This window comes from Mastigoproctus giganteus, chromosome 7, assembly GCF_048544385.1.
Source record: "Mastigoproctus giganteus isolate SK-2022 chromosome 7, ASM4854438v1, whole genome shotgun sequence".
Classification (NCBI taxonomy): domain Eukaryota; kingdom Metazoa; phylum Arthropoda; class Arachnida; order Uropygi; family Thelyphonidae; genus Mastigoproctus; species Mastigoproctus giganteus.
Genome location: NC_143581.1, coordinates 120,271,607 through 120,297,060, shown reverse-complemented (window position 1 = coordinate 120,297,060; position 25,454 = coordinate 120,271,607). Strand labels below are relative to the sequence as shown.

General features: G+C 38.4%; 1 protein-coding gene across 2 annotated transcripts in view; it reads left to right on the top strand.

The window, feature by feature from the left end:
• LOC150083167 (xaa-Pro aminopeptidase 1-like) overlaps positions 1-25,454 on the top strand; it is an 886,380-nt gene that overhangs the window by 498,161 nt on the left and 362,765 nt on the right. For both annotated transcript variants that reach the window (XM_090377885.1, XM_090377886.1), the window contains 2 exons: positions 1,917-2,067; positions 18,355-18,399. In XM_090377885.1, the coding sequence (XP_090234011.1) occupies positions 1,917-2,067; positions 18,355-18,399 (196 nt within the window). The remainder of the gene's footprint in view (positions 1-1,916; positions 2,068-18,354; positions 18,400-25,454) is intronic.

The window sequence follows — 25,454 nt, the reverse complement described above, 5'->3', positions numbered from 1 at the left end:
CCTTACCACAATGAACTAGCAGGACAGTTCCGACGCCTATTTAACAACACTGATATCTCCCTTGTTTTTTCCACCTACAACAAATTAGGATCCTTCTTCAGCACCTATAAAGACACATACAAATATTCTACAAACGACCTTAATAATATTATATACCTCATTAATTGTCAACCAAACTGCAACACATGTTATATTGGAAGTACCACTACCAAATTTGGCTCATCAAAAACATCCAACACCCGTGCATACTACCATTTCCATAGTCTCACGTCTAACCAATCTGTCACAGAACTTACAACTCATGCCCAGACTCACAACCACAACCCGCTCATCGATTCTGCCATTTCCATCATTAAACTAAAATCCAGCTACAGAATACTTCAATATGAAGCTCTAGTTATTGAATGGTACAAGCACCACTCTAACCTCCAAATTCTGAATTCTAAACTCCCCTTCAATCTTTCCCCAATTTGGAACCTCTCGAGATTAAAGTTCCCACATGTCAAAAAAGGCATCACGAGAGTATAATTTTTTATTCTTAAAATACCATACGCGTTCTCTCCCCACACATTGCCAACTGAAGACGTTCTTTAACTAACGAAAGTCCTCGTAAAGACTATTGGCTTCACTTACATAGTTTTTAATTATTCTTCTTTTTTTTTTTTTTTTTTTTTTTTTATTTCGATGACAACCAAGGATTGGATGTGTACACTTCTGTTTCCTTGGGCCCATTTAACTCAGTCAACCTTTACTTACTTCCCTCCCTTTTAATTTTCAATTTAACAATTCAACGTAAACATTAACCACGCTACCTAAGTAAACCATCGCAGATTAATTTCAAGGTGAGTACCGTTTTTTAAGCTTTCGCTATTCTTTCCAAAAAAAAAATATTAAAAAAATGTGAGAGGATCAAAATAACAGTAAAAAATGTGGCCAAAAATGTGCATATTGTTTGAGACATTCATTTGTTGGTACCTGAAACTGTCAGTTTTCATGTTAACCATCATCTGACAAAGCGTGAAATAAAATAATGTTTTTATATAATAGAAGCATACTATTGTATGCCTCCATTTCACTAAAGGTATGTTACATTACTTGACTATATTATTTTCCTCATTGGAAGTACAATCATTTCTGAACCTGCGTCACACTATATATATGCCCCTCCTCTGGCTTGGTATCTTTTCAATGGTGCCAATGTGAAAAAAACGTAAAACTGGAGACAGCTAAATAGTGCTAAGTGGTTTATTTTAAATTTTTTGAGCACATGGATTTTGTTCGGGACATGTTTTTCTTTTTTGAAGCTTCTTTCAAATTCTAACACATGGGTTGAGCACATGTTCATGTTCTCAACCCATGTGTTAGAATTTACTTACTCCTTTATTTATTTTCTGTTTATTCAGTGTTATTTCCTTTTCTCAGGAGCAATATGGCCTTAGTTGCTAATGCTCCTAAAAACCAAATAACAACCTTTTTCTCAATTATTTTTATCACTAAACTAATATTCATCATGATCATTTGTGTTTTTCAGATTGTCAGTGGCATCCCAGCTCCTGAACCTTTTTTTTTTTTTTTTTTCCTCTTCCTTTTCTCACCTTTCCTCTTTACTTTTCTTTTTTATATTTTCCTTGTTTTTTGTTTGTGTGCATGTGTGTGCGCATGTGTTTTGTTTTCTTTCATATGTTTATTTTAAATTTTTTGAGCACATGGATATTTTGGTAGCAGCATGTTTTTCTTGTTTGAAGCTTGTTCCATTAGCCATGGTCATGTACACAACCCATGTGTAAGCATGAATTATGATTCTTTTGAGTAGATAGCCAAAGAAGTTCTAGTTAGTTCTTTATTGTGTCATTTTATATGATTTATTCAGTTCAGTTTATATTTATGATGCTATTTACACTTAAAATTCTGTTTAGTTTATTTGTAGATGAATGTAAGCTTACATCAGCTGCTAGGCAGCACCTAGAAGGAGATGATGATGATAGCCTGAAAGTTGAAATTCACCCATACAAATCAATTTCAAGTTACTTATCCTGGTTAGTCAACCAACAAGATGGAAAAATTTGGGTGTGTAATAGCACATTATTTAAACTAGCAATAGCATATTATTTTACTTGATGCACTGCTCTATAAGCATGTCCTTGGGATATTTTAAGTGTTCTTTATATATATATTTTTTATTTATATTAAGGTTTAATTGTTAATTTTTATTCCAGAAGATTACACTGCTTCTATTGGAATGAAGAGAAGCCTGAAAAAACAAGATGCAGGATATTTCAGAGACTGCTGGGAGTCATTGCGGTACAAGTAAACACATGGGTTGTATTAGGGCAGCTAAGAATAGAAACAGGTGCATGTTTACTTGTGTGTACACCAATGCTAGGAGTTTAGTAAATAAATTTGATGAATTTGAGGTATTGGTCAAAACATCAAAGGCAGATATTGTTGGGATATCAGAGATGTGGTGTCACACAGATATAAAGGAATGCAGAACTGGAATTTGGGGAGTACAACGTCTACAGAAAGGATAGACAGGATAGGAAGGGAGGAGGGGTTATGCTATTAGTTAAGAAACACATAAAATCCAAGGAAGTGAAGCCAGTCGACATCGCTGGACAGTGCAGTGTCGAGTCAGTTTGGTGTGACATAAGCATTGCGAGATCAAAATTGAGAGTAAGAGTGTGCTATAGGCCTAATGACTCTGATGAGTATAAGAAGAAACTGTACGGGGAAATAGAGTGGGCCAGTAAATCAGAGAGTCTTATAATGGGGGATTTTAATTTCCCAGATATTGACTGGAATTTGGGGGCTGGTCACTCACACACTAGCAAGGCTTTTGTGGATTTATTGGATGATTGTTTTCTACATCAGCATTTTCAGGAGGCAACTAGAGGGAGTAATACTCTTGATTTGATTATCAGTAGTGATTCTTCATGCATTAAGAATCTGCAGATAAATGAACCACTAGGTGGAAGTGATCACAGTGTGCTGAAGTGGGATTTACTCAAAGAGGTAACTACCATTAGGGGTAAAGGGAAGGGTTATTGCTTTCGTAAAGGTGACTACGACGGACTGAGACAGTATTTAAATTCTATACAGTGGGACCAACTGATGATGTTACCAACAGCAAATTCAAAATGGGAAGCATTCAAAGAACTTATCTTGGGAGCTACTAGGCTTTACATACCAACTAAGAAATATTGTTCAAGGTTTAGGCCTAAATGGATGTCAGATGAACTAATGAGACATATGGCAGAGAAGAAAATTTCATGGGATACATACAAATTAACACGTGACACAGAAGCCTATGATAGATACAAGTTGATCTGTAACCAAGTTACAAAGGAGGTTAGGCAGGCAAAGACAGATTACGAGAAATCTTTGGCAAAGGATGCAAAGAAAAACAGCAAAGAGTTCTTTACTTATGTAAACTCTAGAAGGAAGGGGATGAATCAGATTGGTCCACTTTATCGATGGTTCAACTGTTGAAGATCCTGCTCAGGTAGCTAACAAACTAAATGAAAATTTTGCATCGACATTCACACATGATAAGTTATTCAGCGAGGGGAATACCAGAGGTGTATTCAACTCTGGCAGTAATCTAGATAATCTTGTAATAACTGAGAGTAAAGTGGAGGAGAAATTGTTGAAAATAAACACAAGAAAGGCACCTGGGGTGGATGGGATCTATCCAGTTATATTATAGGAGGCAGCAAAGGAAGTAAGCAAACCCTTAGCCATAATTATGAGAGCTTCCTTGGACTCAGGGGAGGTACCCATAGACTGGATATGTGCAAATATGACCCCAATTCACAAAGGAAGATCAAAGGCTGACACAAGTAATTATAGACCTGTGAGTTTAACTTTTGTTCCAGGAAAATTAATGGAGGCACTGGTTAAAGAAGCACTACAGGATCATCTAGACAAGACTTCAGTTAAAGCTTGGACACAGCATGGTTTTGTTAAGGGGAAGTCTTGCCTGACCAATTTGATTGGATACTATGATGCAGTCACAAAAGAACTGGATGCAGGGAATAACTTTGATATTATATATTTGGATCTTAGAAAGGCTTTTGATACTGTTGCACATGGAAGACTGCTGCACAAATTGGAGCAGTGTGGCATTGGAGGCAAATTGCTGCTATGGATAAAGGGGTGGTTGAGGGGGCGTAGACAGAGAGTGGTAATCAATGGACACTGCTCATCATGGACTAATGTTATCAGTGGAGTCCCTCAGGGTTCAGTATTGGATCCATTATTGTTTTCTGTATTTATAAATGATATTGATGATGGTATATCAAGCTTGATGTCCAAGTTTGCAGACGATACGAAGGTTGGCAGAGTTGTCAAGGACACTACTGACACTATGCTGCTGCAGTGGGATCTGGAAAGGTTGAGCGGATGGGGCTGAGAGGTGGCAAATGAAGTTTAACATTGACAAATGTAAAGTACTACATATGAGAAACAGCAACCCCAGAGCAGCTATCAACTCTGTCATACTACAGGGTGTTTCAGTTAAACGTTTCAGAACTTCTAAGAAGGGTAGGGTACATCCTGACAACTCGAAATCATATAGCAATGTGGGGTCGGAAATGCTTTCCTGAAGCTGTGTTGTACACAGAAGCACCATAAAGAAAAGAGACCGTAAGTGAGAAATCGTTTTAATAATACATGAAAAGAAGCAAAAGGTACATGGATTAAAGTAAGTGTTCGAAGTTTCTTCCACGGGCTACAATGCACGCCTCACATCTCCGACGCATGGACATCCGAACATTCTGGAATACTCCAGGCGAATTTCGAATTTCTTCGGCAGCTACTGCGATTCTTGCAACCAGCTCCTCAGCATTGCCAACACCCCTATTGACAATGCTGAGGAGCTGGTTGCAAGAATCGCAGTAGCTGCCGAAGAAATTCGAAATTCGCCTGGAGTATTCCAGAATGTTCGGATGTCCATGCGTCGGAGATGTGAGGCGTGCATTGTAGCCCGTGGAAGAAACTTCGAACACTTACTTTAATCCATGTACCTTTTGCTTCTTTTCATGTATTATTAAAACGATTTCTCACTTACGGTCTCTTTTTCTTTATGGTGCTTCTGTGTACAACACCGCTTCAGGAAAGCATTTCCGACCCCACATTGCTATATGATTTCGAGTTGTCAGGATGTACCCTACCCCTCTTAGAAGTTCTGAAACGTTTAACTGAAACACCCTGTATATTGACAGTGGTAGAGAATGAAAGGGACCTGGGGGTGGTTGTGCAGGCAGATGTGAAATTCTCTGAGCAGTGCAGACGGGCTGCAAGAGTAACTCATAGTGTATTGTCAATGATATATAGGAAATTTTCTAGCAGGGATAAGGATATGATTATTCCCTTGTATAAGGCAATGGTCAGGCCACACCTAGAGTACTGTATACAGGTCTGGAGGCCTCATTTCAAGAAGGATGTAGAGCTGCTGGAACGAGTACAGAGAAGGGTAACAAGATTAGTGAATGGAACAAAGGGGTGCTCTTACGAAGAAAGGTTAAGTTTTGCAAATTACAGTGTCTGGAGACTAGGGTCCAGCGTGGTGATCTGATAGAGGTGTATAAAGTCTTGAATGGTTTGAGCATGCTCAATGCTGATGGGATTCTTCCTCTTGCCCAGAATAATCACCTGAGAGGGTATAAATTCAAATTGAGGAAAGACAGATGTAGGATAAACGTGCGGAAATTTGCCTTTAGCCAGCGGGTGGTTGGTTGGTGAAACAGACTTCCAACCCTTGTCATGGAAGTTGATAGCCCAAATAAGTTTAAGGCTCAGCTGGACAGGTATTTCGAATGAATAGAGGGGTGAAGTGGAAGTGGTTTTTTTTTTTTTTTTTTTTTTGGCTGATGCTGCATAAGCTTGCTTTCTTGCATCAAATGTCTCTGCTAATGCTAAGTTGGATTTCCCACCTCCCAATATTGAGATTTGTCATTTATCAGTAGTACATAACATTCATTAGGATTAACTGTATAGTTACCTTCATCCATTCTATTCCATTCCAGATTAGAGTGAAAAAGTAGCCATCTATTTGAAACATAACAGTGATTTAAATTAATTGGGAGTTGGGGTACATATATGTCTTACCAATCACAGGGGCCTTGTTCCTGAAGACTTCTTACAGAGACCAAGATTAAGTGACAGACTGATGATTCTGGAAAAGGAAGAAGACAGTAGACAGCTAGGTTATTAGCTTGCAAAACAAATGTGTTGACTGGGTATGGCTGTTATTAACTTTTCAGGTGTGCATTAAATATAATGGATCATTTGATTTGATTAAAATGTTTATTTGGATATTAATAAGTGCATCGAGTTTTAATGATATTGTAAGTGATGTTGTTGTAAAATTTATAAAATTTTTGCCATCTTAATGTTTGTTTTTAAATTAATATATATATTCAATTTCATTATTATTTGTTATTGAATTGTCTTATTAACTTGCAGTGTATTACTATTTTTATACCAATTTGTATCTTTAAGATTACATATATAAATTTGTATAACAATATGACACACAAAAACTATTCTGGATCAAACTGAAATTACATAGCTACGGTTCACAAGCATGAGATCATGCAGGGAGGAAGAAGCTGTCTCAGTCAGACTCTGGATAGGATACACCTGCAATCACCCACTCTTATTTACTCAGAGCAGATAAACCGTCACAATGTTATAGATGTAATATAGGCCTAAAAATTAGGCACTCTCTGCTAGAATGCCCATTTTCACAAAAGGTCATCAAAAAGCCTTCCCCATCAGCTGCTCACTTTTGAAATCCTCCTGGGAAATAGACAATATTCAAGATTTTATTTCTTTGAATTGATTAATCTTTACCACTCATTTTGAATAGTAAACAACTTATTAACAGATGAGGTATAATGAACAGTATGCTTCCCACCAAGATAAAACCTAACTGTGTTGTCAGAGACCCCAAGTAGCCATTGTTATCGATGCACTATAAAAATCCACAAAGAAAGAAAGAAAGAAAGATTATCTTACCAGCATCTTCTAGGAATGCTCCAAAATTTTATAGTTGAGATTTCAGCAGTTAATGAATGTTTTTGTGATGTCCATTAGTACTTCTTGTGCAGTATAGCTATCCTACAACAGAAATTATCGCTTTCTCAGTGTATTCCTTAAATAATACTATATGCCCTATGAATAAATATCGCCACCATTTTGGTTATGCATATGCAGTGTTGCAGAATAATAAAATTACACTATGTTGGATGAAAATTTTATTTCCTATACATTAAGGTAAATATGTGTAAAGTTTGGAAATAGTGGCCAGGAAAGACCAAAGCTCTTAAATATTCACTATAGACATGATACCCCCCCCCCCTATTTTCTGTGTTAAAAACATGGTTTTTAGCATAAAAAAAATTCTCAAAAACATTTATAATATATATTAATTATATTCCTCCTGCAGAATTACTTAAAAGAAAATATTAAATTAAAAAGAAAAATTTTAATTTATATTGTTTTCATTGTGCCTTGATCATTAAAACAAAAACATTTTTATCATTAAAACAAAAAGCAGTAACTGGCAGAATTTACAGGGCCAACAATTTTGCCTACTTTATCAGATAATAATTGCATTATTAAAACAAAATGATAAAAACCAGTAATTTTTAAGTAATAATGAAAACTACTCAGCAGCTTTTGGAAATGGCCTCTTAGTAGCTTGCACATGCAAGTCAGTAGACTGACATTCATACTTTCACCTTTGCATCACAATTCCTTTAATATAGAACAGAACGTTACACACCCAAAATGGCTTTAACCTGTAATTAATTTAATTTTATACTACCTATCACTTTATTATCTTTAATTTCAACCATTGGTATAATTATGGCCAATGTAATTATTCCTTTTGCAAAAAGCCTCTTTATGTACAGTGTATTACTGTTTTTGAAATCTAATAATTCTAAATATCTGTAATGAAGTGTTAATACTCTGTTTGTTTTTTTGTTAATCATTATTTTCACTGTATTAATTCTGACTTATTCGACCTCAGTATCATGCTTATATATAAACATTATAAAGCACTTTCAGTCTGTGTGCTGATATATGTTAAACAATTCAGAGCATATTGGGGGGGGGGGGGGGTGATGTGTTTTACAATAATGATAAGGACAGCTTTTAACTATACTTATAATGAGGCATTAAACACCGGTAAGTAGGATTAAATTCAATTATCTCTCTTCTTCCAGCTAGTAGGAAAGTAAATAAAACAGTGTGACAGTTGAGCAGATAATGAAAATTATGCCTCTCCACAATTAAATATTTTCAAACAGATGGAAAGACGTTGCTTCTGTACTGTTTTTAGTTACAACAATCAGCATTTAAACTGAATTGTCATGTGAACTATTTATGTAGTTCATATGACAATTCAGGCCAAATTAAGGAAAAGCAAATTATGTTACATGTTCTTTCTGAATAGTTTTCCATTTGTTATTATCTGTGTGTTGATGTTTCCCTCAGGCTCTTAACCTTGACAGAAATTATCAATCACACAAAGAATAACAAAAGAGGAAACTCGGCTTGTGAAGTGTCACCAAAAGTTTTTCTGCAAATGATCAAATAAAATGAAATGATAACAATTATACTAGTTTGTTATTTGTTATTTGGTTTTTAGGAGCATTAGCAACTAAGGCCATATTGCTCCGGGATATGCGGTGGTCATTCCCTGACCTTTCCGCATCCTCCGTATTTGGTGGTGACGGGCTCGAACCCCGGTCTAATCAAGGAGCGTGCTGCTGCTCCTTCCCACCTGGCTACAGAGGCACCTAATTATACTAGTAGTATAAATGTTACTTTTTCATGTTATTTAATTCATATATGATTTATTTATTTTTTTTTAATGGGCAGCAAAAGTCTGGGTCTTCCTTGAACCATACTTTTTTGTGGGGGAGTGGAGAGGGAGGCTTAAGCTTTTGCTACTACCATATGATAGCAGTTTGCACAGTTTTCACTGAGGCTTCACTTTTTGAGCCTCTCGACACGGGCACCTGTACATAGTGAAGGGACACTGAGACTGCCAGTTTCCACGGGTTGCCACTGGGATCCACTGCCCACAGCTTAAGTTCAGGCTACAGGGATCCGGCATGTTTGCCAAAGTGTGGCAACCCGTGGAAACTGAAAGGGATATTCTGGTGATTGAGGGGGCTCAGCTTCGACACACCACTTTGACTCCTGCTTCAACAAAGATGGAAGTCTAATAGCTAAGTGGGAGGAATCACTAAGGATCCGTTGGCTAGTGAGTTTGCCTGCATGGGTCAGTTGTGTCAATATTATGTCCCTACCCTCATGGTCCAAGGTACCGGTTTCAGTCTGGCAGAAGTGTGAATATGGTGGCTGGATAGCCCTGGTATTCTACTCCAGTTCATTTTTTACAGTGAATTGTAAAAAAATGCACTGGAGTAGGATACCAGTTTTTTTTAGTTGTAAGGGATCTGTAAAAATATTTTTTACAGATCCCTTACAACGATGCTTACACTTCATCTTCTGGAAACTCCAACATGGTCCCTACCAGAAAATAATGACAATGAAACAGACACCATCACTTCACCAGAGTCCCAGAACTGAAACTACATCAGATCCAGCATCTGGCTTCCTGTTAATCCATACACCAGAGAGAGAGAAACCTATAAGGAAAATGACCCCAGTCTTTATTCAAAAGGATTTGAAAGAATTGGCAGGTGGACCTAAATCTCTAAAACAACTGTTTTAAGGATATCCTTGTTGAAACTAAGTGTGAGAACAGCAAGAACACCCGATCTGAGCTACTTCTCAGATTAAATGTTCCTTCTGTTCTTTTTTCTGGCTGTTAATATCTCAGGTTGGTGTTATTGCCAATTGCAGTAACACCAACACAAGTCGCTGAACTCATTCTGAGGTGTCATATCAGAAAGGGACTTCCTTGAAGTGTCTGAAGAGGAGATCTGTTCAGAGATAAAATTGCAAGGAGTGATATCTGCAAAGTGAATATTTGTATGTAGAATGGTGAATCTAGTCCTGACTAGAAACCTCATCCTTACTTTGGAAGTGCCCATGTTTCCTAATTTGATCAAAGCTGGCTATCTGAACTGCACAGTATGTACATATATTCCAAATCTGTTAAGCCGCTTCATATTTCTGGCACTTGAAGCAATGGCTTGCTGTGGTGCCCTTGCATGTTCTCAATGTGATGAAAAGGGCCACGAAATTGCATCACGTTCAGCTACAAAACCCGCCAACATTAACTGCCAATGAGAACCTCAGGCCTACTCATGAGCATGCCAGAGGCGGAAGGAAGAAAAATTTGACTTAAGACAGAGCTGAATATTTCATACTATTTAGCAAGAAAAGCAGTCAAACTACTAAATAGCAATAAGGAAACATGGGCTGAAAAGATTGCCAAAAAATGTTCCATTTGGATTCAAATGAAAAATCAATAAAAGTGTCATTTATGCCCATCACCTGCTATATACCAAATTCTGAAAAAGCTGAACAGAAATCTCAGATGTCACTCCAATGTCAGTACCTCCTACCGCTTCAGGATTACAAAAATCGAGCAGTAAAGTAGCAGTACAGAAAACCCATGTGCCAACAGCAGTACAAAAAAAATGGGTGTTCAATCCAAAGAGGTACCTGATGAATCAGCATTGGAACCCTTGTGAAGGAAGAAATGACACAGGACTCATTCATACTTTCCCAAAAAATAAAAATCAAAGACTGAAAATAAACTCTAAGCCTGTCGGAAGCCAACTGACAGAACCACCAAGCACTAGTAATGGCTAAATTCTTACAGTGGAATTGTGAATTCTTTAAAAATACTGAAGACTCTCCTGCAAAAGCATTACCCAGTCTGTCCCCTCGATGTGGGCACCTATGTGGTGAGGGGACCTCCCAGTGATACTGCTGGTCCTCCATTTTAGCATCACTGGGATCCAATGCCCACAGCCTAGGTTCCAGGTTTAACATCAATGGAATCTGGTGTGTTTGCCATGCATTGCGACCCATGGAAATTTGGTAAGGGGGATCCTGGTGGTTGAGGGGCCCAGCTTCAAACCACCACTTTGGCCCCTGCTTTGACAAGACAGGTGATCCAAGACAGCCCAGCTAGGATCAATTGGCTAATAGGCTCGCCTGTGAGGGTCAACCATGTCAATGCCATGGCCCTACCCTCATGGTCTGAGGGACGGGATTTAGGCTGGCGGTGGTTCGGGTATGGTGTCTGCGTAGCCCTGATGTTCACTCCCAAGTGCATTTATTGCATGCCGAGTAGTGGCCGTCCCTTAGGGCTCTTCGGTGGGTGGGTGGGGAGCCCGGACACTGAACCATTTCAAAAACTTTATGAATCCTGATAAACTAATTTCTTTTGGGGCCCCAACCCTGTCCCTAAATGAAAATTGACCTTAGGCCAAGAGAACATCACTTCTGCAAAAAGACAAGGAGGGGAGTTTATATCGGGCCCAACACTTCGGTTCCGGATAATTCATTCTTCTTTATCCGGAAGGGTTGGCAGGCTCTCATAAGTCTCTCAAGCAGGTTCATTTGGGCGACATACTTGTAGGAACCAGAAGTGGCATACACTCAGAACAGCTCCTCTGTGCTACATCTGTCAGGGGGAATGCCTATCACCCTCCCCCAAGACACTCAACTTGTTCCCACCAGAAATATCATCTTGACATTTCATTCACCATTTCTTCATGAGATCAAAGCTGACTATATTAACTGCCCAGAAATACGGATACTCACAAATGGCCTGTCGTGGAGCCCTTGCATGCACTCAGTGTGGTGCAAAGGACCATGAAACAACGTCATGTTTGGCTGCAAAACCAATCTGCATTAACTGCCAAGGAGAACAACCAGGCCTACTCAAGAGCATGCTAGTGGTGGAAACAATAAAAAGAAATTCAACGGCTTAAGGCAGAGCTGAACATATCTTATCAGGAGGCAATCAAAATAGTGAAACCTATAAATACAAATAAACCAACCTACGTTCAGAAGGTAGCAATGAGACATTCCATCGGAACTCAGACCGAAATGACCCAAAGAAGTCATTCACTCCCATCATACGCTATCTGCTAAGTTCAATAAAACCTGCACAATAGGATCAATCAGCTGCCACTTCTATATCTGTACCTCCTAATGCTCCACCAGTAAGAAAAAAAGTTGCTGGAGAAAAGAATAAGAAACTTGACGTACATCTTAATTCTCAAGAAAAAATGGATGTCGAGGTGAAACACTCTTGGAACTCTTTGCTGAAGAGGAAATGTACACAGGACAGCATCCATACTTCCCCAAAAAAGATAAATCCAAGGCTAACAAAAGTAAGCCCTCAGCATCTCAGAAGGCGCCGGATGGACCCACCAAGCTAAAATAATGGCTAAATTCCTACAATGGAATTGTTGTGGATTCTGGCAAAATACTGATGGCATCAAGGCCCTCAGCATGAGCGTCTGCTTTTGCTTTCAGGATACTTACATAAAGGAAAATGATGGAGTAGTAGCTATCCTTGTGGGCAACCAGACCTCAGTTCAGCCTTTGCCACTTACAACCAACATAGAGGGTGTTGCAATTTGCCTTACAGTGGGTTTTTTGTTAACCATTTGTTCTATTTATTTGCCAGCTGGGACTGGCATCTCCCAAAAAGACCTTGATTATCTTGTAATGCAGTTGGAGATTTTAATGGGCATACCACCCTGTGGGGTAGTGCTGATATTAATGGAATGGGACGATTCAGAACATATGCACAGTGACAATGACCTCTCCCTTCTAAATGTGGGAACAAACACCTTCTGCATGCCTACCCATACATTTTTGGCCATTGGCCTCTCTACTTGCTCCCCTTCTCCACTCACTTGGGAATTAGAGGAGAACCCATGCCGAAGTGATCACTTCCATGTGATACCTCCTTACATAGTGTGAGAGCATGTCTTCCTTATAGGTTACCACAGTGTAAGATTGATCAGGCTGATTGGAATGCCATCTAACATCTGGCAGAGTTCGATATCACTACAGTCAGTCGAGAGCCTATCAATGATGCTGTCACATATATCACAGAAAATATTGCCCAAGCTGCTGCCAGTGCCATTACGTAAACATCTACTGGTTTCAACCTTTTCCCAACCATGGTAGAATTCATAATGCATGCAAAAAAGGCTCAAAACAAAGCCTGGGAGATATTCTGATGATCCTCACGGCCAACCTTATTGCCTTTAAACACGTGCACGAGCCAAAGCATGCTACATCTACTGTCAGAGTCAAAAGGAATCATGGATCCGTTTGATCCTCATCAATTACTCAGTCCACTAGTACTAAGTTGGTCTGAGATAAAATCTAGAAAATTAAGGGAAAATATACATCCTACGCTTCCTCGGTCCACTATTGCATCCATTTACTACCCACTATAATCGATGCACTATTGCAGACCCAACTGCAATAGTCAATTCTCTTGGGGAAACATTCTCTAATATCTCTGTGACATCATTGTATTCCCCAGAGTTCCTGGTCCTGAAATATGAAATCGCAAAACAGGCACTTAATTTCACATCAAAAGGCCTTTATCCATACAATGGGCCACTCATTCTATAAGAATTGAAAGAGCTCTTATCCTTTCTAAGGCAAGTGCTGTTGAACCAGATAACATCCATTATGAAATGATTAAACATCTTTCTCAAAAATCTATGGATTACCTGCTCCTTCTATATAACAGAATCTAAATTGAAGAGCAGTTTCTGGATGCCTGCCGCAAGGAAATTGTTCTTGTCTTTGTGAAGCCAGGAAAGGATCCTAAATTCCCTGCTAGTTAGCATTCTATTGCTCTGACAAGCTGTTTGTGTACAGTCCTAGAGAGAGAGAGAGAGTGGTTAATTTTCATTTAATATGGTCATCATCAGCCATTTTCAGCCCACTGCAGGATGAATGCCTCTCTAGCAACTTTCCAGTTCATTCTGTTCGGTGCAATGGCCATCCGTTTACTACCCATGAACTCATGAATTTCATCTATCCATTTCCATCGCTCTCTTTCAGATTTTCTTCTAGCTCCTATTGGGTACCATTCTGTTATTTTCTTAATCCATCTGTCATCATGTCTTTCAGCTATGTGTCCTGCCCAATACCATTTTAGTTCTTTAGTTCTGATAATAATGTCCTTTACTTGAGTTTGCTGCCTAATCTGCATGTTTCTCTTCTTATCTAACAGTTTGATTCTTAATATAATTTGTTCCATTCTTCGCTGTGTAGTTCTCAGCTTTTCTTCCATTCTTTTCATGAGTGCCGGAGTTTCACTTCCATAAGTCATGGTGGGGAGCAGAGCCGTGCCGAGTGAGGCAAACGAGGCTCTTGAAATTATTTTGCAATTATTTAATCTTCAAAAGAAAGATTAAATAATTGCAAAGTTGCCATGATTAACAGTAGGGTGTAATTTTTCATTCTTGCCTCAGTACTGGCTCGGCAAAGCCCTGGTGGGGAGTATGTTATTGTTTCATTTTTTTTACATTTTAGACAAATTGGGATATTGCTCCTCAGTATGTGACTATATTTCCTGAATGCTATCCATCCAAAATTTATTCTTCTCTTGACTTCCAACATTTATCATCCACCTTTTCAATTACTGCTCCTTCAATCATTATAACCCTTTCTGTGGCATATTTGTTCATCATTACTTTTGTTTTAGTCATATTCATCTTTAGTCTGAAATCCTTACTAACTCTGCATGACTGATTAAGATTTTCTTCTAATTCTTTGGGATCATGGCTTATGACTACAATGTCATCTGCAGATCGTAAATGGTTTAGGTACTCTTCATTCGCATTGACTCCTTTCTGTGACCAGAAAGGAGTCAATGTGAATGGAATGCTAATCTTCTGAAAGCTTCCTCAAGGGCAGCAGTAAACAACCTTGGAGATATTGTGTCTCCTTGTCAAACTCTTTTCCCAATTTTAAATTTGCTAATGTCTTTGTCTAGTCTAATAAAGGAGGTAGCGTTTCATATATTTTCTTCAAAATCATAATATATGACGTATCTATGCCTTGTCTTTCCAGTGCCCGAAACATTGCCTTATGCTGAATGGAGTCAAATGTCTTTTCATAATCCACAAATGCCAGGCGGAATGGTGTTTTATATTCATTTGCTTTCTCCATTAGGTGTGATACGTGAAGGTGATCCATAGTTTAGAATCCTATCCTAAAACCAGCTTGCTCTTTCAGTTGATTCTCATCAAGTATTCTTTCTAATCTATTAGTAATGACCCTTGTGAACAACTTGTAGAAGTGGTATAACAAGCTAATTGGTCTATAATTTCCAATTTCTGATTTATCTCCTTTCTTATGCAGCAAAACTATGATTACATTATTTCACTTAAGCATCACACCTTTTCGAATGCATTTTGTGAAGCATCTTGCCAGTTTCTGTCATATCTCTTCCTCCCAATTTTAACAACTTTGCAGTAACTTCATCTTCCTCCGAGGCTTTCCGATTCTTCATTATCTTCAGCGCATGTTCTACCTCATCAGGAAGGCTATCAGGTATGTCGTATGTGTTACTAATTTGTGATTCATCTTCTCCACTGCCGGAATCATTCTCTCGCTACTTGTATAATTCTCTGTAGTAGTACTGCTATTTGAATTATGCCTTCTCTGCTATTTATAAGTAACTATCACTATTCTTCAGTTTCAGTATTCTTTGTTTTTCTGTATTCCTGCTCATGGCTGCTGATTTAAGTCATTCGTTTTCCCTTAATGCTTGTTCTACTTTTCTTGTGTTAAATCTTCTTATGTCCTCTCTGAGTCTCTTTCTAATGGCTCTGCATAACTTAGTATACTCAATTTTATCCTTGTCAGTGTTTACTTCCTCTTCATTTTTTTCCCCTTCTGTTCATTTCTAATTTTTTTGCTTGACTAATTTTTCCTTCTTTGGATTTCTTTTTACCTTTAGGTGTCTTGGACTTTATCACTTTCAGAAAGTTGTAGTATTTTTCCTCGATATCTTGGTCCTGAACTTTGTCCTTAATATGGTATTTAGAATCAAATGACCTTCTCTCTAGCATCCCGTCTGGCTTCCAAAGGAACTGGTCCACTCTGGACCATCTTATTAAGACTGGAAACATACATCTGGGATGCTTTCCTAAAATGCAAACATCTTGTATCTGTATTATTTGATATGGAGAAAGCATATGGCGCAACTTGGAGATTTGTCATCTTAAAAGATTTGTATAATGTCAGTCACAGAGGGTATCTTCCCGAGTTTATTAAAAACTTTTTAGCCAATTGGTCTTTCCAAGTTCGCGTGGGATCCTCTCTCTCTTGCTCTTTTTGCCAAGAGGAGGGAGTATTGCAAGAATATTAAGTATCATGCTTTTTACTAACATGGAACAACTTCCTCCAACTGTAAACAGCACCCTCTATGTTGATGACTTTAGCATATTTTCTCAGCCATGCAACACGAGGGTTATTGAAAGACAAATGCAACACCCCACTGTTTACCTTAATTTTCGGGCACTTGCTAATGGATTCAGATTCTTGCTGCAGAAGACTGTTTGTGTACACTTTTGTCGGAAGTGTAATCTTCATCCTGAACCTGAATGGACTTGGACAAAATGCTATTCCAGTATAGTCAGACACAAAATACTTGGGACTAATGTTTGATAAGAAGTTGACCTTTCCAGAACATATTCGTCAGCTCCGTACAAAGTTCATGAGAGGATTAAATAAGCCAACCAAGCTAACCGGGTGGGTAAAGTGCCTGCCTGGCAACCCAAAGGTCGCGGGTTCGATTCCCGCCTCAGGCTTGGATCAAAGTACTGCAAAAAACTTGGGAGGTGCATTGTGGCCACAGAAGCCTATGCGCCAACAACTACCAAAAAAAAAAAAAAAAAAAAAAGAGGACTAAATATTCTTCATTCTCTGTCCTCTACACTTTGGGGAGCAGACCGGTACACCTTACTACATATATATTGTGCACTTGTACAATTCAAACTTGATTACAGGTCCCAGATATATGCTTCTGCCAGAGACAGTGTCCTTCGATGGTTGGACCCTGTCCACCATCAGTCTATCTGTGTTGCTACTGGAGCATTTCGAACATCTCCTGTCCACAGCTTATATGTGGAAGCAAATGAACTGCCACTCTCCCTTCGACATAAACAGTTGTCTTTAATGTATGCTTTTAAACTGAAATCCCTGCCAGGCCATCCTACGTAGACATCCGTTTTTGAGCCACATTGGGAAAATTTGTACAATGCCCATCAGACTACCAACCGATGTTTGGGTATTCATGTCCGAAAGCTACTCAGAGAGTTTGCAGAAACACCAAGGCAAACTCTTCCACCCTGGCATGCTTGTTTTCCATCATGCGACTTTTCCCTTAAGAACTGGGCAAAGTCTGAGACTCCATCATCTGTCTACCTGCAGCTATTCAGTATGCTGAGCTGAACACTCTGACTTCCTGCCAGTTTACACAGACGGCTCAATCAGAATCGTATGTACGATCTGTAGCTGTCTTTCCAGATACTAATATATCTCAGCAAATTCTTCCTGAGTCTAGCATATACATTGCAAAGCTGCGTGCTATGGAGTTAGCCTTGGATCACATTAGAATTAGTCAATACCAAAAGTCAATAATATATTCCAATTCTTTGAGTATATTACAGGTTTATTATCTTTTAGACACAACTCCCATCCAGTTCTCTGTCGGGTTCAGCAGAAAATACATTCTCTTGAATGTATCTTAGACCGGGGTTCGAGCCTGTGACCACCACCAAATATGGAGGATGCGGAAAGGTCAAGGAATGACCACTGCATATCCCCGGAGCAATATTGCCTTAGTTGCTAATGCTCCTAAAAACCAAAATAACAAACAACAAACTCTCCCACCTTCCTTTGGTCCTTTTGCCCTTTTTACTTCCCCTTTCTTTCCCTCTTGATTCATCTATTCTTTTTCTTTATTTCTTCATTTCTTCCCATCATTTCTTCATTTTCATAATTTCTTCTTCCACTTTTTATCCCCCCCCCCATCGTCCATAGTCTGCATCAGGGTTTTACTCCATGTGTTGTGTGTGATTACTTTCCATTTTATGGTTGTTGTAAAATGATTACTTTCCTTTTTGAGGTTATTCTAAGTTTATGAAAAAGCAGGTTGCTTTGAGGGCTATTTGTCTTTTATTTTAGCTCCTTTATTATCTATATTTAAGCAGTTTTTAACTTTTATTTCATTTTTTACGTTTATATTAAATTCTTATTTGTCCTACACCTTCTTGTTAGTTTTAGAACTTTTTTGTGTTATTTAATTTAAGGTGATATAGCCAATATGTTGTGCATTACTTAATAGCAAACATTTTATTGCAGATTAGTAATAAATCAAGCTTTGCTTTAGTTGATGCCATTCCTTTGGTAAGTGCCAATTTTTAGTTATTTTGTTCAACTGGTAAGTTAGGGTCGTTTTGTTTCATATTAGAAAGTTTTGAATTTTATTTCATTCATCTTAAAATAATTATATGGACTTAAATAATTTCCTAACTTTTCTTCTACAAAGCAGATGAAATAGTTATCACTTAATTACCCCTCTGACCTAAATTTATCATATATAGTATAGATTGAGAAGTACGAGTTGTCTTAATAAATCTGTTCCTTATTGATTTCTGTTAAACTCAAGCAAATATATGTTGCTGTTATTTTGTTTTAATTTAATGCTCAAAGAATACCAATAAACGTATGTAAAATATATCAACTTCTTAAAAATTAGATATATGCACACAAACAAACTACTTTTGTTATTATTCTTCAAATAAAAATGAATTTGAAGTGTGTTCAAATGAATAAGAATGGGCTAATCATGTGCAGATTAATGAACTGTTGTTTTGGTACTAATAAATATGCAGAAATCATGGTAATTACACAAATGAGCAAGAATTGATGCATAAATAGATTTGTAGTATTTATTAACTTGTTGTTTTTGGATTTTTCATTAGTTATAAAAATAATAGATAAACATATAATTATTTAGTCAATCTACAAATCAAAAATATTTGATATAAGGATGTGTTAAGGTTTTAAAACCTCATTATCAGAGTAACAGGAATTATATTGTGTAAAAAAGGATAGGTCCAATAGGACAGGACAGGTCATGTTTTCCAGGAGCAAAACTTGATGATGTAGAGTAGTTATCTTTCTGATATTATTGTATGTTTTTTTGATATTATTGTACATGTTGGTATTTATGGTATTAAGAACAGGAGACCCAAAGATTTGCTTATTAAGTATAGGACAGTGTTGCAAAAAAGTCATGAGAAAGTGTCTGAAATTCTTCCCAGTCTTTTAGGAGGGAGTATATGATGAGAGCCAGGTCAATCAGTTTCGCCCTAGAGAGAGAGACTGTACAAGGCTTTGAAGTAGAATTTTTCACAGCATGGTCTGCACTTGTTAACAAGAGACTGTGTTTACAGGGTTGGTATACACTTAAATGGAAAGGGTAAGAGAATATTGATGCTATGAAGGCATGTTAAATGGGTCAGTAAACTGCTTGCTTGAGAGGGATGCACAGAGCAATAGACTAAGTGCAGCTGCAAATAGAGGCAAATGTGATTCTTCCACTGCTTCTGTTGGGCAGCAGCCTGGAAAGCAAAATGTTGCATGTTATAAGGCCTGTTGGGAGGAGTGTCATAATAGGAGAAAAATTCATCGGTTGTGTTAGGGTTGCTAAGAGCAAAAACAGATGCATGTATACTTGCTTGTATACTAATACTAGGAATTTAGTAAACCAGTTTGATGAATTTGAAGTACTAGTGAAGTCATCAGATGCAGACATTGTAAGGATATCACAAACATAGTGCCACTCAGAAGGAAATGATGCTAAATTTGAATATGATGAATACAGTGTGTACTGAAAGTACATTTATTTTTATTATTATTATTTTTTAAATTTCTTGTGTGAAGATGATCCCAAGCCAGCCTATAGCAGCATCACAATGTGTATGTCAAAGTACTGTAACCAGCAGTGCAGTGGTCAGTATGTTTGCGTAGTGTGATGTTGGGTTATATTGTCTGTGTTGAGGAATCAGCCTCTTAGCTCAGTTAGAAGCTGAATGTGCAACTAACTGGCTTCTGTCCTTGCCCTGTGGAAGTGTGAAACTACTACTATAGTTTCCAAAAGCTCAGTACTGATAAAAGAATCCGAAAGAATGCTCAGTAATGATAAAAAGTATTTTTTTTTTACCCTGTCACCATGGGTGACCCTGTCACCCATGGTGACAGGGTCAAAAAAAAAAACAAAAAAAAAACCTTCCCATTTCGCCTGTCCATTCACTCCAAACATCCGTCTAGTTCTTCCTTGAATTTATTTAAGCTGTTCACTTCTACAATGACAGATGGAGCAGAAATCAACCACCCATTGGCTAAAGGCAAATTTCCACACATCTATTCTACAATTGTCTTTTCTCAATTTGAATTTATGTTCCCTCAGGCGATTAATCTGGGGTAGAGGAAGAATCCCATCAGCATTGAGCTTGCCCAAACCATTCAAAGCCTTATACACTTCAATCAGATCACCTCACAGGTGGCAATCTCCAGACACTGAATTTGCATAGCTTAAGCCTTTCTTCATAAGAGCAACCCTTTGTTCCATTCACTAATTTTGTTGCACTTTTCTGTACTTGTTCCAGCAGCTCTGCATCCTTCCTAAAATGAGGCCTCCATACCTGGATACAGTACTCAAGGTGTAGCCTGACCATTGCCTTATACAAGGAGATAATCACCTCTTCCCTGCTAGAAAAATTCCTGTATATCATTCAAAAGACACCATTAGCTACTCTTTCAGACCATCTGCACTGCTCAGAAAACTTCATATCTTACTGCACAATTACCCCCAGGTCCTTTTCAGTCTTTACCACCCTGTGTAGTATTACACAGTTCATTCCAATTCTGCATTACTTATATCTGTGTGACACCATGTCTCTGATATCCCAACGATATCTACCTTTGATGTTTTGACCAACACCTCGAATTTGTCAAATTTATTTACCAAACTCCTAGCATTGGTGTTCACACAAGTATACATGCACCTGTTCTTATTCTTAGTTACCCTAACACAGCCCATGCATTTACTTGTTCTGCTATGACTCCCAGCAGTCTCTGACATCCCCGCACCTTGTTTTCCAGGCTGCTGCTCATTCCAATAGAACATTGCAAGAATCAGTTTCAACTCTGTCAGCGGCTACTGTTAATCTATTAGTCTGTGTATCCTCCTAAGCTAGCAATTTTCCTTTCCAGCCCACCTAACACTGCTTCAATAGCATCAGCAAATATTCTTGAACCCTTTCTACTTAAGTATATCCCATCCATGTAGAAATATGCTTTCCTGTTAACAAGCACAAACCAGGCTGGAAAAAATTCTACCCTATGAGCCTTGCATAATCTCTCTCTAGTGCCAAATTGATTGACAAGGCTCTCATCATAAACTCTCTCTCCTATCGTGTCTGGACAGAATTGTAGACACTTTCGATTTCAGCCCTAACTCAAAGTTTTTTGCAACATTGACCTGTACTTGTTAAGTGATAAGTTTAATTCATTCCTGATAACTCTCAGTCTTAGTCCTGTTAACTAAAGCCCAAAGAAATTCAGGTTCTGAATTGAAGATCCAACTGCATGTAAGTCCTAATCGGGGGGATACAAGGACTAATAGATTAACAGTAGCCACTGGCAGAGGTGGAAGTGATTCTTGCACTGCTTCTATTGAAATGAGCAGAAGCCTGAAAAACAAGATGCAGGATATTTCAGAGACTGCTGGGAGTCATTGCGGTACAAGTAAACACATGGGTTGTGTTAGGGTAGCTAAGAATAGAAACAGGTGCATGTATACCTGCGTGTACACCAATGCTAGGAGTTTGGTAAATAAATTTGATGAATTTGAGGTATTGCTCAAAACATCAAAGGCAGATATTGTTGGAATATCAGAGACGTGGTGTCACACAGATATAAGTAATGCGGAACTGGAATTTGGGGAATACAATGTGTATAGAAAGGATAGACAGGACAGGAGGGGAGGAGGGGTTATGCTATTAATTAAGAAACACATAAAGTCCAAGGAAGTGAAGCCAGTTGACATCGATGGACAGGGCAGTGTCGAGTCAGTGTGGTGTGACATAAGCATAGGGAAATCAAAATTGAGAGTAGGAGTGTGCTATAGGCCTAATGACTCTGATGAGTATAATAAGATATTGTACAAGGAAATAGAGTGGGCCAGTAAATCAGAGAGTCTTATAATGGGGGATTTTAATTTCCCAGATATTGACTGGAATTTGTGGGTTGGTCACTCGCACACTAGCAAGGCTTTTGTGGATTTATTGGATGATTGTTTTCTACATCAGCATGTTCGTGAGGCAACAAGAGGGAGCAATACTCTTGATCTGATTATCAGTAGTGATTCTTCATGCATTAAGAATCTGCAGGTAAATGAATCACTAGGTGGCAGTGATCACAGTGTGTTGAAGTGGGATTTACTCAAGGAGGTAACTACCATCAGAGGTAAAGGGAAGGGTTTTTGTTTTCGTAAAGGCGACTATGATGGTCTGAGACAGTATTTAAATTCTATACAGTGGGACCAACTGATGATGTTACCAACAGCAAACTTAAAATGGGAGGCATTCAAGGAACTAATCTTGGAGGCTACCAGGCTTTACATACCAACTAAGAAATATTGTTCAAGGTTTAGGCCTAAATGGTTGTCAGATGAGCTAATGAGACATGTGGCAGAGAAGAAAAATGCATGGGATACATACAAATTAATGGGTGACATGGAAGCCTATGATAGATATAAGTTGGTCTGTAACCAAGTCACAAAGGAGATTAGGCAGGCAAAGGCAGACTACGAAAAATCCTTGGCAAAGGATGCAAAGAAAAACAGAAAAGAGTTCTTTACATATTTAAACTCAAGAAGGAAAGGGATGAATCAGATTGGTCCACTGGATATTGATGGTTCAACAGTTGAGGATCCTGCTCAGGTGGCTAACAATTTAAACGAGTATTTTGCATCTACATTCACGCATGAGGAGTTATTCAGGAAGGAGAATGATGTAGGTAAAGTAAACATTGGCAGTGAGCTGGATGATTTTGTAATAACTGAGAGGAAAGTGGAGGAGAGATTGTTGAGGATAAACATAAAAAAGCACCTGGGGTGGATGGGATCTATCCAGTTATATTAAAGGAGGCAGCAAAGGAAGTAAGCAAGCCCCTAGCCATAATTATGAGAGCTTCTTTGGACTCAGGGGAGGTACCCATAGACTGGAGACGTGCAAATGTAACCCCAATTCACAAAGGAGGATCAAAGGCTGACACAAGTAATTATAGACCTGTTAGTTTAACTTCTGTTCCAGGTAAATTAATGGAGGCACTGGTTAAAGAAGCACTGCAGGATCATCTAGACAAGAATTCAGTTATAGCTCAGACGCAGCATGGTTTTGTTAAGGGCAGGTCTTGCCTGACCAATTTGATTGGATACTATGATGTAGTCACAAAAGAACTGGATGCAGGGAATAACTTTGATATTATATATTTGGATCTTAGAAAGGCTTTTGATACTGTTGCACATGGAAGACTGCTGCACAAATTGGAGCAGTGTGGCGTTGGAGGCAAATTGCTGCTATGGATAAGGGGATGGTTGAGTGGCAGAAGACAGAGAGTGGTAATCAATGGACACTGCTCAACGTGGACTAATGTTATTAGTGGAGTTCCTCAGGGTTCAGTGTTGGGTCCGTTGTTGTTTTCGGTGTTTATGAATGATATTGATGATGGGATATCAAGTTTAATGTCCAAGTTTGCAGATGATACAAAGGTTGGCAGGGTTGTTAAGCACACTACTGACGCTATGCTGCTGCAACAGGATCTGGAAAGGTTGAACAGATGGGCTGAGAGGTGGCAAATGAAGTTTAACATTGACAAATGTAAAGTACTACATATGGGAAACAGTAACCCCAGAGCAACGTATCAACACTGCGGTACTACACTGACAGTGGTGGAGAATGAAAAGGACCTGGGGATAATTGTGCAGGCAGATATGAAGTTCTCTGAGCAGTGCAGACGAGCTGCAAGAGTAGCTCATGGTGTCTTGTCAATGATAAAGAGGAATTTTTCTAGCAGGGATAAGGAGGTGATTATTCCCTTGTATAAGGCAATGGTTAGGCCACATCTTGAGTACTGTATACAGGTCTGGAGGCCTCATTTCAGGAAGGATGTGGAGCTGCTGGAACGGGTACAGAGAAGGGCAACAAGATTAGTGAATGGAACAAAGGGTTGCTCTTACGAAGAAAGGCTTAAGTTTTGCAAATTACAGTGTCTGGAGACTAGGCACCGGAGAGGTGATCTGATAGAGGTGTATAAGGCTTTGAATGGTTTGAGCATGCTCAATGCCAATGGGATTCTTCATCTTGCTCAGAATAATCAGCTCAGAGGGCATAAATTCAAATTGAGGAAGGACGGATGTCGGATAGATGTGCGGAAATTTGCCTTTGGCCAGCGGGTGGTTGGTTGGTGGAACCGACTTCCATCACTTGTTGTTGAAGTTGATAGCCTAAACAAATTTAAAGCTCAACTGGACAGGTATTTCGAACGAACGGAGGGGTGAAATGGGAGTGGTGTGTGTTTTTTTTTTTTTTTTTTTGGCTGATGCTGAATAAGCTTGCTTTCTTGCATCATATGCCTCTACTAATGCTAATGTTAATGCTAATCCAGAGAAAAATATTCCAAGAAGCATAAGATTACACCATCAACCATCGCCATACTGAGGAATTCCAGTATTGAAAATAATTCTTCTTGTCAGGGTTCAGTGATCTAGTCTCTCAATTCTGCTTCTGTCCTCACAATGTACGTCACCCTTCAGAAGTCACATAATGTTCCTATATACACAGTATATTTCTTGAATTGCCCAAATGTATTCTGTAAACAAAACATAATATACATAGTTCAATCCTTGAACACCCAAAAAGCATGCCTACAAATATATGTTTTTTCCTACACTAGTGCTTACTCCATAGAGTTTGCTGACGAGGCTACTAGAGACGGTCGTGTTCCAAGCCGCTAAGTGGATTTTTCTTATTTATTGATTTGAAATTATTGTTTTTCTAAAACTTTTGATTTAAATTTAGTAGTATAACATTATTTTGTGATTTTCTGATTAACTTGGTGTATTTATTCTTTACTCGGCCTTGTAATTGCATAAAAGTATCGGTAAAGGTTTCCACGTGTTTCAACTCCGTTAGCGTTCGTAATTTTCCCGCCATTGTGATACGATAGTTGTATGCCGTACTAGATAGCGTTAGTTGAACTTCGTTAGCAGTTAAATTGTACGTTTAAATAAATACATATAACGACTTAGATTACAAACGTAATATAATTAATTATATTTAACATAATTAATAACATAACATAATTAATTATAATTAATTAATAAATTAATA